Genomic DNA, 16,498 nt, shown 5'->3' with positions numbered 1-16,498 from the left:
AGCCGAAGAAATCTCGTTACTAATTGTTCGTATTTTATTTGCATTTTTTCTCTCTCTCTTCGATTTGTTCTCACTACTTCTTGTTCACGACGCGTCCCCCCTTGGTGTATGGTCGGTGCAGAGTTTTTCGGAGGAAACACGAGTCGGTGACCCGAGAAATTCATCCCTTCTTCTGCAAAAGCTTCTATCGGACTAAAGTGAGCGGACGGCAGCGGTGACAACGGACTCTAGCAGCAAAAACAGCGATCACCTCATTCCGCTCATTGTCGCGGCATAGCAAAACACGGCGACCTAGCTATGAGCAGGCGGCGGCGAAAGGGTGCATAAATGTGCTTTTTGCTTTAAAGTTGCAGGAGCGAAACAAAAAGACAAAGCTCTCGTTGTGCGAACACCGCCGACCGGGGCGACTAGGTCGTCCTCTCGCGCTCTGCTCCCCTTCACCGAGAATCGTGCATGCGTGGAGTTGGTAGCGGGCAGTAAAAAATACCCCCCGTCTAACCACCTCCAGCGTATGTGCTCCATAGAAAACTTACCTTGCAAGTGTACTGAAAAAAAAAACGGCTCCTCTCCGGTGGTGGATTCTGTGTGCGGTGATGACGGTGATGAGGCACAGAAGTTGGCGATTACGCGCATGTGAGGCGCATTTGCCGCGGGCGCAACACCGGACGAGCATAAGCAACAAATGATACAACCGATTTGTGATTTGATGTTGAAAACAAAAATAAAATTAGCCGTATAGAGAGTGTGCGTGTGTGCGCCCTCACACACCTCGTGTATAAAAATTGAGAACGTTAGCGAAACACGAAAAACAAAACATGCAGGTGATATATGTGCATGTAAAAAATAGAAGCATACAAAGTAGTAACAAAATAACATGGAAACAATGGGAAAAGGGATAGTTGGTAGGCGCAGTTGCGCGAAAAGGCGCAGAAGAAAAGAACACGTTACGAGTAATTGCTATCGTATTCTAGCGTTAAAGTGTACATAATAACCCTTATCTATTATATATATATATATATATATATATACATATGTATGTTACACAAACAAACAGTAAGCTAAGTCACATGTAAAAAAAGGAGAGATAAAAAAGGTTATTGTTTTGTAGCACAGATGCGTGTGTTGCGTATTTGGCTTGCGTACAACATATAACATAGGAGAGCGCATAACATTGGCCGAATGTGGACCGTGCTCTAAGCTAAGCCGCTCGGCTAATCCGGGGAAAGTGCTAACGCAGCGAAGAAGATCGCGCGCCCGAGGGGAAGGACCGAAAACAAAAAATAATGAATGGAAATAGAAATACCTCTAACTTTAGTTCAAAGTAAAAGTTACAACACATAAAGAAGCTTACTACAGCATGGAAAGTAACGTGCATACAAAAAAAAAACACAGTAAACACCTTTGAACTTAATGAAACACCGCTACATGTAAAAAAAAACAAACAAACAAAAAGGATTAGGAAATTGTTTTGCAAACAACAAACAACACAGCACTAACGCGTCAGTAAACGATATAACCCTACGGGCAAATAAACCTCTCAGCGCGGACACAGGAGCAGAACATAATCGAAACCAAAACATTGAAGAAAACTACAGTTTGCAGTGTGATTAGAACAGCAGGAAGGCTAAAGCATGAAGATTACAATTTACAAAGCGCAAGCGCCTCTAGCACAGATACAAAGGCATACATAGAGAATCCATTTCTCCGCGGCATACCCATTAATCGGTTTCGGGATGTAACGACGAGGGATGAGGTGGCAATAGTGATCATCGGACCTCGGAAAAAAAAGTTACAAAAACATAACAACACACAGAAAGAGAGGAAAAAGATGACCAAATATTGTGAAAAAGGAGGCGATTGAAAGGAGCAACAAAACATCCTCTGAAAATACACACTTACCCCCCCCCCCCCCCCCCCCCCCCCCCCAGGCAAACACACACACCGCTCAGCCCGGTCGGTGAAGAAACAAACGTTCGTGAACTGTGATAATTTCTACTATTTTTTCGATACCACGAACCCTTCCCGGTACCGTGGTGTGGTGTGCTGCGATAAGAAGCAGAGCAAGTAATACATGCATGCATTATTGTTTGTTTTTAATTCTATACCAACCAATTACGTGAAGGTGTGTGTGTGTGTGTGTGTTTGTGAATATCCTTTTTTACGGAAGTAACATCATCCCCTTCCCTGTGTTTGGCATTTGTTGGTGTTAGCTGGGCCACATTATCCCGCGGGCGCGCCCCGGCATGTGTTGTGCTTCTACAAGTATGCTTCACCGTGTTGTTGCTTTGTTTTTGTGTTGTGTGGAATTGGTTGAAAACGAATACAATCACACCAAACAGGATTAAATATGCTAAACAATAGATTGTTTGCCATTTTTTAAAGCCTTTCTCGCCTTCACTCGCGATCGGCATTAGAGTGTGTGTGTGTCTGTGTCGATCGCTACGGAGGATTATGGATATTCGCGAAATTGTTTTGCTTGTTTCCCAAGAGGGCATCATGTTCATTGCTTGTTCCCGTTGAAATGTCATATGGATTGTTTTGGGGCATAAGGGGCACAATTTGCAAAAGCATCTGTAAAGCTTGCAAAGAACGTAACTCCGCTGAAAGAGGGAGCAAAGTTTGCGCAAAGTGATCCGTTATGTGTAAATACAAGATGCGTACAGAGATGAGTTGTGTAAAAGTTGTACAAGTTTTTACTCCGTCAGTTTTCTTTTTTTTATTGTTTAAGGTTAATGATCATCAGGACAAAACTAGGGAATCCGCTTCCTGGTGGCTCCTTTTTGTTCGTTATATTGCTCGGGTTTGGAATTGGCAAAGCTTAACATACTATAGGGTTAGGAAAGTTAAATCAAACAACAAAGAAAACAAAACCACTCACAGCAGCAACACGCTTATGCAAAGATACACACCTTTCTAAGCTCAATGTATATTCTTGTTCTTACTAAAGTCTGTATTGTCTGTGTGTGTGTGTATGCTGAACTTGCTCCATTTTACATTTTGTTATTTTATACTAATTTTTTTTTGTGTTGACACGGTTTACGTTTCATGTTTTGGAGGTCCGTACAAATCCAATCCAGGTATTGATATTTTAGCAACAAGTCCCCAACAAACAGTCTGCATCTCTTACACTTCGTGATAATACCGGTAAATGTGCTTTGTGTTTATGTGTTCTGTTTCTTTTTGTTTCCACTGTTTTTTTTTATGTTGTAAATATTGTTTTATTTTGTTTTCATTTGTGATTGCACATTAATTGCTAGCAGCCCCCCGCGCGTGTACAACGCTTAGCAAGTCCAAAGTTTTAATTCAGTTTCGTTCTGTTCAATATTCTTCATTCCTTGTTGCTGAATAGCTTCATCATAACACACAAACACACTCACTCACTCTTACAGTTTATGTTGTTGCAAAGACACGCCCTATATACCGAAAGAAGTGCGCAGAGAGATCGATTAAAAAGCCAATCTGGATTATTACACAATTACGTTTACTATTGTCACTAGAGCTGTAATTATTATTATTATTATTATTATTATTATTATTATTGTCTTTATTACTATTAATAATATTATTTTCTATTGAAATAAACTGTAATAATTATGATTATTATTATTATTATTATTATTATTAATATTATTATTATTATTGCTATTCAATTATACGATTTACACGTTGAGGTTTAGTTTTACTATTATTTGTGTTTTATGAAAAGGATGAACGGGAATGAACGTTTTGTCCAAGAGTGATGGAACGAAGGCAGAGAGAGGGAAGTTCAGTTGTTGTGCGTTCTGAAGCGATAAGTTATTGAAAAGCAAAGAAAGGATCGCAGAAAAAAAAACAAAAACAAAAATACGGCAAATAAATTTAGCAAGTTGTGAAACAAACAAACTTAAAAGAAGTTAATAGCATTCGGAAATTTCATCAGAACAATGATATATCAAACATGCTAAATTGAAGTGGAAAGTAAAACAAAACCAAGTAAAATAAAACAACATGAACACAAAACTCAAGAAACAATAATGCGCCTGGAGAAAACAGAGAAATGTCGAAGGAGAATATATTATTTGTTATTAATTATTGAAAAATAAAAACAAAAAATATTGTACTTTTTTCTTTCTTTTTTCTTTTGTTTTTATCACATTTGGTGATTGAATGAGTGTGGGGATCTTTCATCCTTTTTTTTACGTCCTGTTCTTTTCAATTCTTCTTTAATTTCCTTTCGCCTTATTGTAGTATAGCTTTGGTTCGTTATGATTGCAAATATTTTACAATTAATTGTATTGTATTTGTTTTTTCTTTTAAAAAAAAACTCACATTGATTAATCAATTCATTTCTGCGCTTTAAAGGATGGCATGCACACACACAAACACACAGTATGACATAAAAGTGAAGTAAGCAAATGGAAAGTAAAGTAACAATGCGACATAAAATATCAGCTACACAAAACCCATAGTACATGAACAAAGTGCATTACTGTAATTTGAACTGAACGCGTACACGTTCTAATGGTATTAGTGTTAACCTTGACCGACCCTCTCCCCGACGGTAACCTCAGAGTCGGCTGATTTGCACAGGAGCGCTGAACAGTACATCCAACATCGTTTGCTTTTCCTTTTGCTGCCTTCTGGAGACAAAACTCCGACACTCGGATCGTTTGCCGCAAAAGCCCCTGCGAAGCGCATTAATTAATGACTAATCATTGTAGTACGAATTTGCAGCAAAACAAGTAGCAATAGCTGGAACAAAAAAAAAACGAACCAAACTAAAACATACAAATACGTAAGCTTATGATAGCAGTACAGTACCAGTACATTTGGTGGTGGTGGTGGTGATGATGGTGGTTTCGAAGCTCGTGTCACGTGCAACACAACGGCAACATAACTAAACAACTACTTCACTCGTAACAGTACCGTTAGGAAATAGCGTATGAAGGTAGAGGGAACCGAATATTAACTATATATGTCGCTCGCTGGTCTCTTCTACGCCAAACCAGCATACATTCTCATAGCACTTTGTAAACAAATAAAGCATTCATCCGCGCATAACGAGGAGAAAAAAACACCACACGATAGCAGTAAATGAAGATGAAATAGTGTCCGATTACCTCCGAACAGGCAGGGATCGTAAAAAAATAAAACGTAATACAATACAAAACACTGCCCGTCGTTCCTTAGCCGGAGCTAAAAGTAAAGTAATCAACAAGCGAAACATGGCAAAAGAAAACAAATAAAAAACTTTCATTGATGTTTCACTTTTTTTTAATTGCAAAACGATCCCACATCAATGCAGAATTTCATTGTCCATCAATCGGACTTATTTTGTTGTTGATTTTGATTATGTCAAGTGTTACAAGTGTAACATTCAATAGAAATTCTTGACAGAAAAAGGAACAGAACATGTGGCTTCAAAATCTAAAATGTCTCCGCGGAATACATGCTTAACGAAGCAGCAAAGTGTAAACTTTTCCAATACAGAGAAGAAAAAAAAACTACAAATAAAACAATGTACAAACAATGTGCAAATCGGCGTTACTGTCACAATTGTTATTTTCCTCGCTTTCAAAAAAGAAATATACAAACACGCTTATTGTTAAATGTAAAAACAGATCAAAAGTTAAGATGGAAAACAGTAACTGCAAATGCAACTTTTTCTCTCTCGAAGCGCACACACACAACCCCCAGGGCAGAAATAAACGGATAAAAGTAAAACAAAAGATAAAATAGATAAAACTATTGAACAAATACAAAAAAGAGAAGAAACAGAAAGAAACAAAATAACAAACAAAAACAGACAAACAACTAACAAACAAAATGAAGAAAAAAAAGTGAAAAGGAACAAAGGAGATGGAGAAACCACTACAAAACTAACAAAACTCTATACAATTATATATATATCTATATACATCTATTTACTCTAGTTACCAAATCAGTGTATAAAAAAAGCAAAGATGTATGTATGTATATTCAATGTTTCCTCTTCAACATTTGTGTGACGGCACAAGCACAGCGAAAATAAAAACAACTCAACCTATTTATACCATTCTGGCTACGTGAATAGCGAGTATCTAGCAGGATCTATCGAAAAAAACAAAGCGAGAAAGATGCAAAGAGTTGTAAAACTGGCTAATATATAATTACTACTATAGCCCACTGTTATAATCCTGTACCACCAATACCTGATACAGAGCAAAGCTTGTAGTGAGGGATTCGGATTATTTTTTAAAAATTCTTCAAATTCTGTTTTTATATGATGTGTCGGGTAATGGTTTATACCAACGAGACAGTACATTTTGGTTAGTGTACATTGAAAGAAGGCGAGTCCTTTCGCGAATCACGAACCCCATCATCGCTTGAACTGTGTAGAAAGCACAACTTAATACAGGGGTTTTCGCCCGTCTTTTGTTTTTCACTACTTACATAGGTTTCATTGCTCTAATAACTACTTTCGATCTCATTTTGTCTCCTTTTTTTAATTATCATCTCTTCATTGTTTTATCTATTTTTTACTGTTTTACTTGCTTATTTTGTTGAAATTTTCCCATCATTTTTTCAAAAGTTTCTATAATTTTACAATGTATTGTCATTTTTAGTTAGCAATTTCAGATTTTCTTGCCTTTATTTTGGTTTCAATACATTTCTTATTTTATTTCATTTTTCTTAAAACTTCAAATTTGATGTCATTTTATTTATTGCATTCTATTAATAATTTCGGGTTTCCTTCGGGTTTCGGTAATATTATTATTTTATTTTAAATTCTGAATTATAGGTAATATTATTTTAATTTTTGATACGTGTTTTATTAAACAAAATACTGTAACATAAAATTAGACGTATCAGATTTATTACAAGTTTCAGTAGCAATCTTAAACAAACACACTTTAAAATCACTCCATCAAGCTGTAAACAAAATTCTCAACATAATCGTACTTGCTTAAATCAAGTATGTTGAGTATTAACTTATATTTTAATGTTCTGTTTTTTTAAAAGAAATAATGTTAGTAAATACATGCTGATTAGTTGATGTAATCATTCAACATTTAATTAATGACTTGACGATATATCTAATCATAATGACATTGTATGAACAAGTTGGGACAATTTATTTTTTCGTTTTTTGTTGCAAATATTTGTTTGGTACTTGCTACAATGCTTCAACTAATTATATTTGACTATTTTAGTTGTCAAGAAAAACTATAGAAAACTACTTAAATTATAGTTTTGAAGCAGTTCTACAACAGGTTTGCGACGATTGCCACAAAACAATCTTGAAATGGAATCCTATGCAAACCATTATTATAAAAAAAAAACACATTTAAAAGGCAGAAAATACACTTGCTAAGGACCAACAATACGATTTTTGTACAGATGCAAAGGTGATGGATGTTTTTTTTTATTTTTGATTTTCAATTGGTAAAATTTTTGTTCACACTTTTATTTTCACTCCTTGTTAAGGAAAGTGTCCTTATTTGCCATGCAGCAATTGAACCAAACATATAGAGAAAAGTAAAACTGAATTAAAACAACCGTTTCAAAATCAAAACTTCTTTGGTGCAGCATATTTTGTACGATGTTGTCTATTCAAAAGGAAAACATAAAACGAATTATTACTCTAAAACTGCGACATTGTTCGTTGAAAAATAGGAAAGTTTGCCTGATTTTTGCTTTGCTCACAGTTAGCTGATCAACTAAGGGGTTCAATAGACTGCAACAACAACAGAAACATACGAACAAAGACTCCAAACTCGAAACGATCGTTTTTTTTTAACCCAAAAACGCCCCCGGCGCTATGTTTGTATGGGGTGATGGTGTGTGATGGTGAACCATTTTTGACTGAACGGAAGGAAACATTTATATAAACAAAAAACAAAACAAAAAAAACCATACCGAACGAGAACAACAAAAACGAATCAAGTGCAATTCACAAAACAAAACAAAACAAAAAAACAGAAAGCGAAATTAGAAAAGTATTAGATAAAATTCGACCGACGATTAAAGTTTGGTGTGGTAGCAAAATTAAGCAACACTTTGGTGTAGCGCTCGAAACATTCGTAGAACATTACCCTGGGACTGATACACGCGCTAGTGTTTGTGTGTACGCGATGTTGTGGTGGATTGAAAAAAAAAATGTAGCAATTTAAAGGACAATTCGGAAGAAAGACATTTAAAACTGTAACAGTTTTGTGGTCGATAAAGATGATACGAGTGTGTGTGTGTGTACGTATTTCGCAAAGTAATATTTGTAGAGCAAACGGAGCAAAAAAAAACCGGAATGTTAGTTGAAATTTACATCAGCAGAAAGTTAGCATGCGTACGATAAACAGTAAAACGGTTTTTAAATTATGTTTTAAATTTATTTAATTTCTAAAAATAATTGTAAATAGATGCTACTACCGGTAATGGCAGCGCGCGGGGGCAAGTGCAGTGTGAGAGAAGTGGGACATCGAAATTGCTGAAAACCCAACGGGGGGTGTACACGCTCGCTGGGGAGCGTTTTTTGATAGTTGTTTGTCTGTGTTTGTATGTGTATGTATGTGTGTAAATAGTACTTAAATCGAGCTACTCTTACAACTACTACTGGACTAGTACTTTCACGCTGTAAAACATGAGATATAACCGTAATCAGAGTATACGAATGCATGTAAAATCATACACCACACCCCGTGCAAAGGTGTGACCAAATGTAGGCAAAGGACCCCTTTCCTTCAACACCTCACTTTAAAACGGAGAATGAGAGAGAAAGAGAGATAAAACACAAGCGAACAAGCTAAGGCGATGATGGCGGGTACTGCAGCAGCAACAACAACAACAGGTGTGTCTTATTTAACAGTTTTGCCTTTGTTTTGTGCAAAAATAAATGAAGTAATTTTTCCTCCTTTTGCTGTTCCCACTACAATTGTGTACAAAATTAAAAAAAAACAAGAAGGATCACTGACGATGGGACAAATTACTAAATGCTACAAAAAATAAAAAGGAGTAAAGGGAAAGAAACTCCCACTTAAACGCTGGGCTGCAGATGATGTTGATGTTAACAAATGAAACACTATATTTAAACAAGACGAGAATGGCATTATAAAACATGTAAAGTTACATTCCAAAGGAAAAGAAGCGAAAGGAAGTTGTTCTATAACAACAACAAAATCGAATCGAAATTTGAACGTGCGAGAAACACTTACTCAACGGACGGTGTAGCGCGTAAATGTAAGCGCGGTGTAAATGTAGAATGCCCCCAAAAAGAAAAAAAAACAAATAGATTATTATATACACCCAGCCACACAAGCGCATAAAATGATACATTTATTCTAAAAAAAAAACAAAAATCATCTGATCGACATTTGCAAATTGCAAGCTCGTTCTGTGTGACTGTGTGTCAGTAGGATACATTTCGCTGTAAACGGAATGGTTTAAAGAAAGATAAGGGGGAAAAATGATACAAAATGCAAAACAACAAACTGCATAAGTGCAAAGCAGCAGCAGCAGCAGCAGCAGTGATCACAATGAAAAGTGCAACTATATTAGGAGAGGTGTGTAAAGCTGTGAAGAAGATTATTACCACAGGTGATAGAGAGTAGAACAAACTGAATATTAAGAGACATGAAAAACAAAATCTAGAAACAAAACTTGTAACTAGCTTTGACCGGACATAGTGTATATATGAAAAACAAAAATCTATATATATATACATATATATATACATTTCATTTGAAGACTCACCAAATAAAAATAAATCGAAGTTGATATTGTCATATGCAGTGTTTTTAATTCATTTTTTTTGTAAAATCATTTTTTCGACGGGTTGTTGAATGGAGTGTTGAAAATCATGCTGAAGAAATTAAAAATTATTACAGGGTTTTTCAAGCCAGTTTCAAATGTAAACGTTGTTACTCACCGCGTACAAGATCTGATCTTTCATCAGTTTGATATTTCAGTTCCATCATCAAAATGTTTCATTTCTTCAGAATTATTTTTAACACGTCTCAAGCAGTTGATGTGTTGAAAATCATGCTGAAGAAATTAAACATTATTATGATGAAAATTGTTCAATCAATTTGGAAAAACATTTTACACACAGTTTTTTCACGGTGAATAACAATACAGATAGTCCCCGAGATACACGGTAGAAGATAACGCGGATTATGGATACGCGGTGTTCTATATTTGACAGTTCTTTGAGCAAATTGTACTGATTTGACAAATCAATTGCAAAATGCCAAATAATGTTCTTTTTCGATCGAATGTTAAAAATCCTTTCAAAAGTTTTAAAACGATTATATTCAGTCAGAATCATATCAAATATTTAATTAGGTTGCTAAAACCACCCCCTAATTGCATTATTGTACGAAAATTTGTGATTTTATATACTACACTATTTTAGCCGGTCTCGTCGTCAATCCGTACGACTCAAATAACATGCCTATTATGGGCTCAAGCCCCAAATGGACCGTGCCACCAGGCGTAGGACTGACTATCCTGCTATGGGGGGTAATCCATAAGTCACCAGAAGCCAAACTCACAAGTGGGTACAGGAAGGCCTTGACCGACAACGGTTGTTGAGTCAAAAGAAGAAGAAGAGACTATTTTAGCTTCGACTTATGCGGAAATTCGAGGTACGCGTTATTTTGCGGCCGTTTTCGGTCCCCAGATAACCGTGTATCTTGGGGACCACCTGTATTTACATTCCAAATAGACTTATAAAACCCTTTGTTAATTGACCCAATGATTTTCAAATCATTATGAAAAATCATTATTGTCGAATCATTATTGAAAAGCTTTTCATAATTTTAAGTGTAAAAAAAACATGCTCAAACATTTGCCGACCGCTGCAATGTATGGATATTTTTTCACAAGATCATCTTATGCTTTCAAAGTCGCCTGAGTACCTTATGACACTCTTTAAAGCCTGCATACAAAGAAATAAAGAATTTAAAAAAAACTCATGCCACATGCTGAGCATTTCCAATGTTTTTCTTTGGCCACTTGAACCGTAGATGCAATTATGCATGCTGATCACATCAGCACATGTAATTATTTTAAGAAGAGAGAACAAAATCCATCATACCAAAACGATTGATGAAACGTTTAGAATGTCAATGGAAATACATTTTCATATATCTCAAATCACTTAAATTTAAAACAATGCAATTCTGTGACATGATTGACGTTGACTCTTCACTTTCATTCATTCGCGTCTTTAACAATACAGGTGATATTTGACGACATTCACATAATCATAACATTGATTTGTATCGCACCAAAACTATCACTCTGTGTCAGAAAAGAGTTCAGAAAGTACTTTAATCGCATATCAGAATCGCTGGAAAACCCTGTAATTATGCGAAACTTGCGAATTGTTTGGAAAAAAATTTTTAAATATTCTTCTTCAACATCTGTACCTTATCGGGGAAAATTTTTTTTTATCACAAATACTTCAAAAATTGTTTTCCGTGGTCTAGACTCTACAGAATTGATGATGATTAAATTTCTTATGACATGGTTTCCCAAGAATATTTAACTTTTTCCCTCATTCGATCATACTCAATAGTTGGTTGATAGTTCCTTTACATCCACTTTCAATGATGATTCCGCTTTCACCGAGCTCTCTGTCTCTCTCTCTCTCTCTCTCTCTCTCTCTCTCTCTCTCTCTCTCTCTCTCTCTCTCTCTCTCTCTCATACACTGTTTCCATAATAACCTTCACAGAAAACTGTTTCCATAATAACCCTTACATCCAATACAGCACGAGGCTAATGATATATTAAAAATCAAGTTGTTTGATGTGGATAAACGTGTCACATTAAAAACTCAAAGTCAATAATTTTCAGGCAATGTTTTGATATCGTATGTTTACTGTCATTTTTTGACATAAATGCCAGTGGTTCTAGTTTTTATTATGCTAAAAAAAATTAAATAATATTGAAGAACTACAAAACATTACAATGCAGTGCTGTTTGCGCTTAAATCTATGCATTTGTTTGACAAATAAACTAACTTTATATTGAAAGAAAGAAAAAGTTGGAAGGTTCGTGTCCTGTTTGCGTTGATGTCTAATCGGTAATGAATAATTGTTATTGGCCTGTTGGGCTACATTTTATTCCGCAATTCATTAAATAACACAATTAATTCAATGCAGTTACTCAATCTTCACTCTTTAAGCTTCCGCCGCCAAGTGTCTCAGGCATGTTTTATTGGTGGCTTATTACTTTCTGATACTGATGCTCCTGATTTACTCTCGTCCATCTCGTTGTATGTTCCCTCTCGTTCCCTTCGTCCTCGTGATCCTCTGTCAATTGAAACACGTCATACTCTCTATACTTTCAATGATCCTATTCTATCCTGTTTCAGGTTGTTTAACCACTTTTACTATCTCTTTGATTTCGACTCCTCTCTCAACTCTTTCCGTAACCGTATTTTTTCTTCTAATTCTCTTTAATTATTCTTCTAAGTTTCTTTAAGTTTTGATAGTCTCTACGCTCTACCTTTGTTTTTTTTTTCTTTAATTTTTTTGCTAGGTCTAGACTAGTTTAGTTAGGCTTAGTTTTTCATGAATTATTTTGTTTATTTGTTAGGGTTTATTTAGTTTTAAGTCTGCCTTATTTAGCCTTGATGGCGGATATTGTATTAATAAATGAAATGAAATGAAATGAAATGAAATTGCTTTTAAGCTGTGTGGATGATGTATTGCAATAGTTTAATGCTGATGTAAACATTAATATTCCAAAGACTTGGCGACGAGATTTTTTAAAGTTTCCTGTTCTATGCTTACTATCAACGGCAAAAAAACTGCAAGTAACATACAGCCCTTTTGCATTTGTTATCTATTTATACTTATTCAGCTTAAATAATCAAAACAAAACACCTGTGCCTTTCCTCGAAAAGTAGTGAATGATATTCACAACAAATAAATGCTATATTAGGATTGTTCAAACGTGTCCCTGAAAAAGCTTATCTAACCTTATTTTCTTTGGTTAAGCGATTTAACTGTTCACTAAGTTTTTGGAAGCAATGCGTCACGCATGACGTAACTTCTTCCAGGTGGTGTTAGATTTGGAATCAGTGCGATATCTAACCTGTACATAACTGTACCTCCCTTTCCGAACCAAGCAGAGTGGCGCAGTGGAAGCGTGCTGGGCCCATAACCCAGAGGTCCGTAGATCGAAACTACGTTCTGCTATGCTTAAACGATTCTTTTTTACTCTGCTCCTGTCTCTTCCAACACCTTGGTTTGTGTTTGCAATTCAATGAAATAAAGTAAATCGATAAAAAATCCTGCGAGAGAAAGAGTATGGGGTGGGTTGAATAATTAAAAAGAATGTTGTAAAATAGCATGGCTTTGTTTCATTTTTTGCATGGTTTTATTAAGAACAGTATCGCACCTCGTGCCTGTTGGACGAATGTACATTTTTACATTAAAGAATAGCTCACTTAATTGATAATAGAACGTAACATACACGATCAATAAATGTGGAACGGGAAACCCACAATTACATGCAGTGCAATAAGAGACAAACGATTTAAAAATACAGAAAACGAAACATCGCGGGACAACTTAAAAATAATTAGAAACGACTACAAATTTTTGAGAAGACACTAAAACATCATTAAAAAAAAAACTTGTATCATTAAAACCAAGGACTGTTTAGGAACGAGGTCAAGTATTAGCCAAAATCGGTTTGGCCATCTTGGATGCCTTTTGACAGCAAAAAGCCCTGGAAAACTCATTAAACCCTAAAATCTTTATTATTAAAAGAGACATCAATACATTTGGTGAAAGATTCAATTACCAACTTACAATTTTCTTGTGATCACCAGACCGATTTATCATTTTTATCACAATTAAAATTTGAATCGACAAGGGCTTATAGATGTCCAACTGCCTGTAACAAACTTTTGGCTACTTGTCAAATCGTTCTACATTACTTAACCTTGTTCCTACACAGTCCTTGATTAAAACGATTTTAACAAACTATAGCATATCTACTATACACAATTTATTATAATACACACTATCAGCTATAGACACATTGTAACACACTTTGGAAAGCCAAACCACACCATTGTAACACATTCATTATAACACATTCAGCAAATCAGATCATACCATAGCAACGCAACCGGAAGAGTTCAGGCCGTCCATTCAAACAAATAACAGATGTGACACATATCAAAAACAACCGAAACGCACAACATAAGCAGGAACAGTATGTAACCCAAAGCAGGAACAGTATATGCATTACACCCAAAACAGGAACTTAGTGACAAGAAGCATCGTTCTTGTCAACAAAAGACAAACGTAACTAGCTGAGTGAAAACAATAACTTTCCAACATAAAACCCGGAACCAAATGTGTGAAACTCTTAACTTCATTTGAGTATAAATAAAACCAATTCCAACCGTGGCAAGTCAGATTCGTTCGGACTGTCAGGATAGGACTATGCCCATCCTACATCTATCGACTTCTCATTTAAAGAGTTTAGTTATGTCCCCCTACCCAAGGTAAGGCCTATAAACTCCAACGTTACCAGTAAGGGAAACCTCCTAAAGGTTTCTATGATCGCCTGGACGATCAAGTGTTGAAAAGTCCGCTCGATCGATGTTTTAATCCACCTCGGCTCATGTCAGTAAAAACTGACCTACCGCGACGGTACTCAAGTACAGTTGTACGATCATCGCATTACATGGCGACCGTAGCTATATTCCGAACTCATTACATGGCGACCGTGACTATCGTCCGAACTCATTACAAAACTACTGAAAAACTAACATTTCTGTAAATATTATTCATGGTTTTAACTAAACTGGTTGATAAATAATCTACGATAGTTTTAGCAGAGGAAAATGCTTTATGCTTATGCTTTCTTGCACCTACTCATCATTCGGGTCGACCCGAACTCGTTGCACCTGCGGGTCGAATTCGATTCCTACTCTAACCTAGCGCACCCGTTGCACCGACGAGTCGGAATCGATTCCGACTGGTTCGCTCCGGGTCGGATCGTGAAGTGAATCGTATGATCCACTATAATGTACAGTAGTGATGGGAAAAATGAATCTCTGAAGGGATTCGAATCTACGAATCCCAATCCTGGTTTGCGATTCGAATCTTTAAATCTCAATGCCAATCCCAATATGGTATAGCGTTTTATTCTAATTTGCTGTGGGGGGGGGGGGGGGGGGGGGGAGGGGATATTAGTTAAACCTGGAATAAGAGGTCATTCTGTTTTACTCCTAATTATTTAACATTTCAGTACTTAACATCATAATTAGTACAGGTAGTCCCCGAGATACGCGGACCTTTATTCAATATCAAATCAAATAATTTAGTTGGTGACTATAACTTCTCATTAAATGCAACATTACACGAACATTTACTATATTTTGACTGAAAACTGTGTGACCTCGGAAATTAGAGATACGCGATTTCTCTCGACCCCCAGCATATATAGCGTATTTCGGGGACATCCTGTACTAATTTCAATCCCAATCCCAATAGCAATCTCAATCAGAATCCGAATAGCAATCTGAATCCCGGTCTGAATCGCAATCCCAATCAAAATCCTATTAAGAATCCCAATCCCGAAACGAATCCCGTTTGAATCGCAAACGATACCCAATCCCAACCGAATCGTAAACGAATCCCAATCCCAATCGCGATGGAATCGATTTGAGACTTAAATCCTACAAACAAGATCCAACTCCGATTGAATCTTTCTAAGGATTGAATCTTCCAATCTTCCGAATCCTGAATCTCCCAACACTACTATACAGCAAAGAATCCTCCTGAGAAACGCAATTCGATCCAATGGGTAATTTGTTATCCGATTGTATATATTGGAATACAGTGGAACCTCTCATACCGAGTACCCCTTTATAACAAGTTTTTCGCATAGCGGGCAAGTCTAAATGCTCTACAAATACCTCTCTTAACGAGTAAAATCTCACATAGAAAACAAATGGATTTTTGTTAACAATAAGAATTTGTTATAATTTCGAAAGTTTGGATTCGGCCGTCGAAGTGGATTTGAGTGTGTAGTGTTCTCCCTAATAAGCGTGTGTTTCAGAAGTGTTTGGTGTATTGCATGCATTCTTGATATACTTGCTCGTGAAGGCTCGAAAATCTCGATACTGAGTATTGATCGAAGCATTACTGTTGTCACTTGGTGGTGTATGGTTGTGATACATATAATCCCTATATAAATGCACTTTTCTTGACCAATGGTTTCACTTTTCATACAAAAGAGTCTTCCGCATAACGAGTTTTTTGCATAAACAGTGAGTCATTGGAACTCGTTATGACGGGTTCCATTGTATACTAGAATATATTTGCTAGCTTCAATCTGTTGGCAAGTTTCGTTCGTGATCGAGCCAAATGTATCGATCGTTTTTCACAGATTTGTAAATCGCTTTATTTAAGTCGTCGTCGCAGCATCTTTTTAAACAAATAATACAAAAACTTTCGCTCCATAAATTGAGAGTTATTTCTCAAAATTTCGAGAAACACCTAAAATTCCGTGG

General features: G+C 36.1%; 1 protein-coding gene and 1 non-coding gene across 16 annotated transcripts in view; both read left to right on the top strand.

Moving 5' to 3' along the window:
• The window catches only part of LOC5668285 (neurogenic protein mastermind), a 122,350-nt gene extending 120,908 nt beyond the window's left edge, over window positions 1-1,442 (top strand). For all 15 annotated transcript variants that reach the window (XM_061660140.1, XM_061660134.1, XM_061660141.1 and 12 more), the window contains one exon: window positions 122-1,442. In XM_061660140.1, coding sequence (XP_061516124.1) covers window positions 122-150 — 29 coding nt within the window. In that variant the 3' untranslated portion in view covers window positions 151-1,442. The remainder of the gene's footprint in view (window positions 1-121) is intronic.
• Window positions 1,443-13,088: 11,646 nt separating this feature from the next.
• Trnam-cau (transfer RNA methionine (anticodon CAU)) lies at window positions 13,089-13,160 on the top strand. The gene has a single exon. It is a non-coding gene; the product is annotated as a tRNA-Met (tRNA).
• Window positions 13,161-16,498: the final 3,338 nt, after the last annotated feature.

This window comes from Anopheles gambiae, chromosome 3 (genome assembly GCF_943734735.2).
Source record: "Anopheles gambiae chromosome 3, idAnoGambNW_F1_1, whole genome shotgun sequence".
NCBI lineage: Eukaryota > Metazoa > Arthropoda > Insecta > Diptera > Culicidae > Anopheles > Anopheles gambiae.
This window is presented reverse-complemented; position numbering and strand designations above follow the sequence as displayed.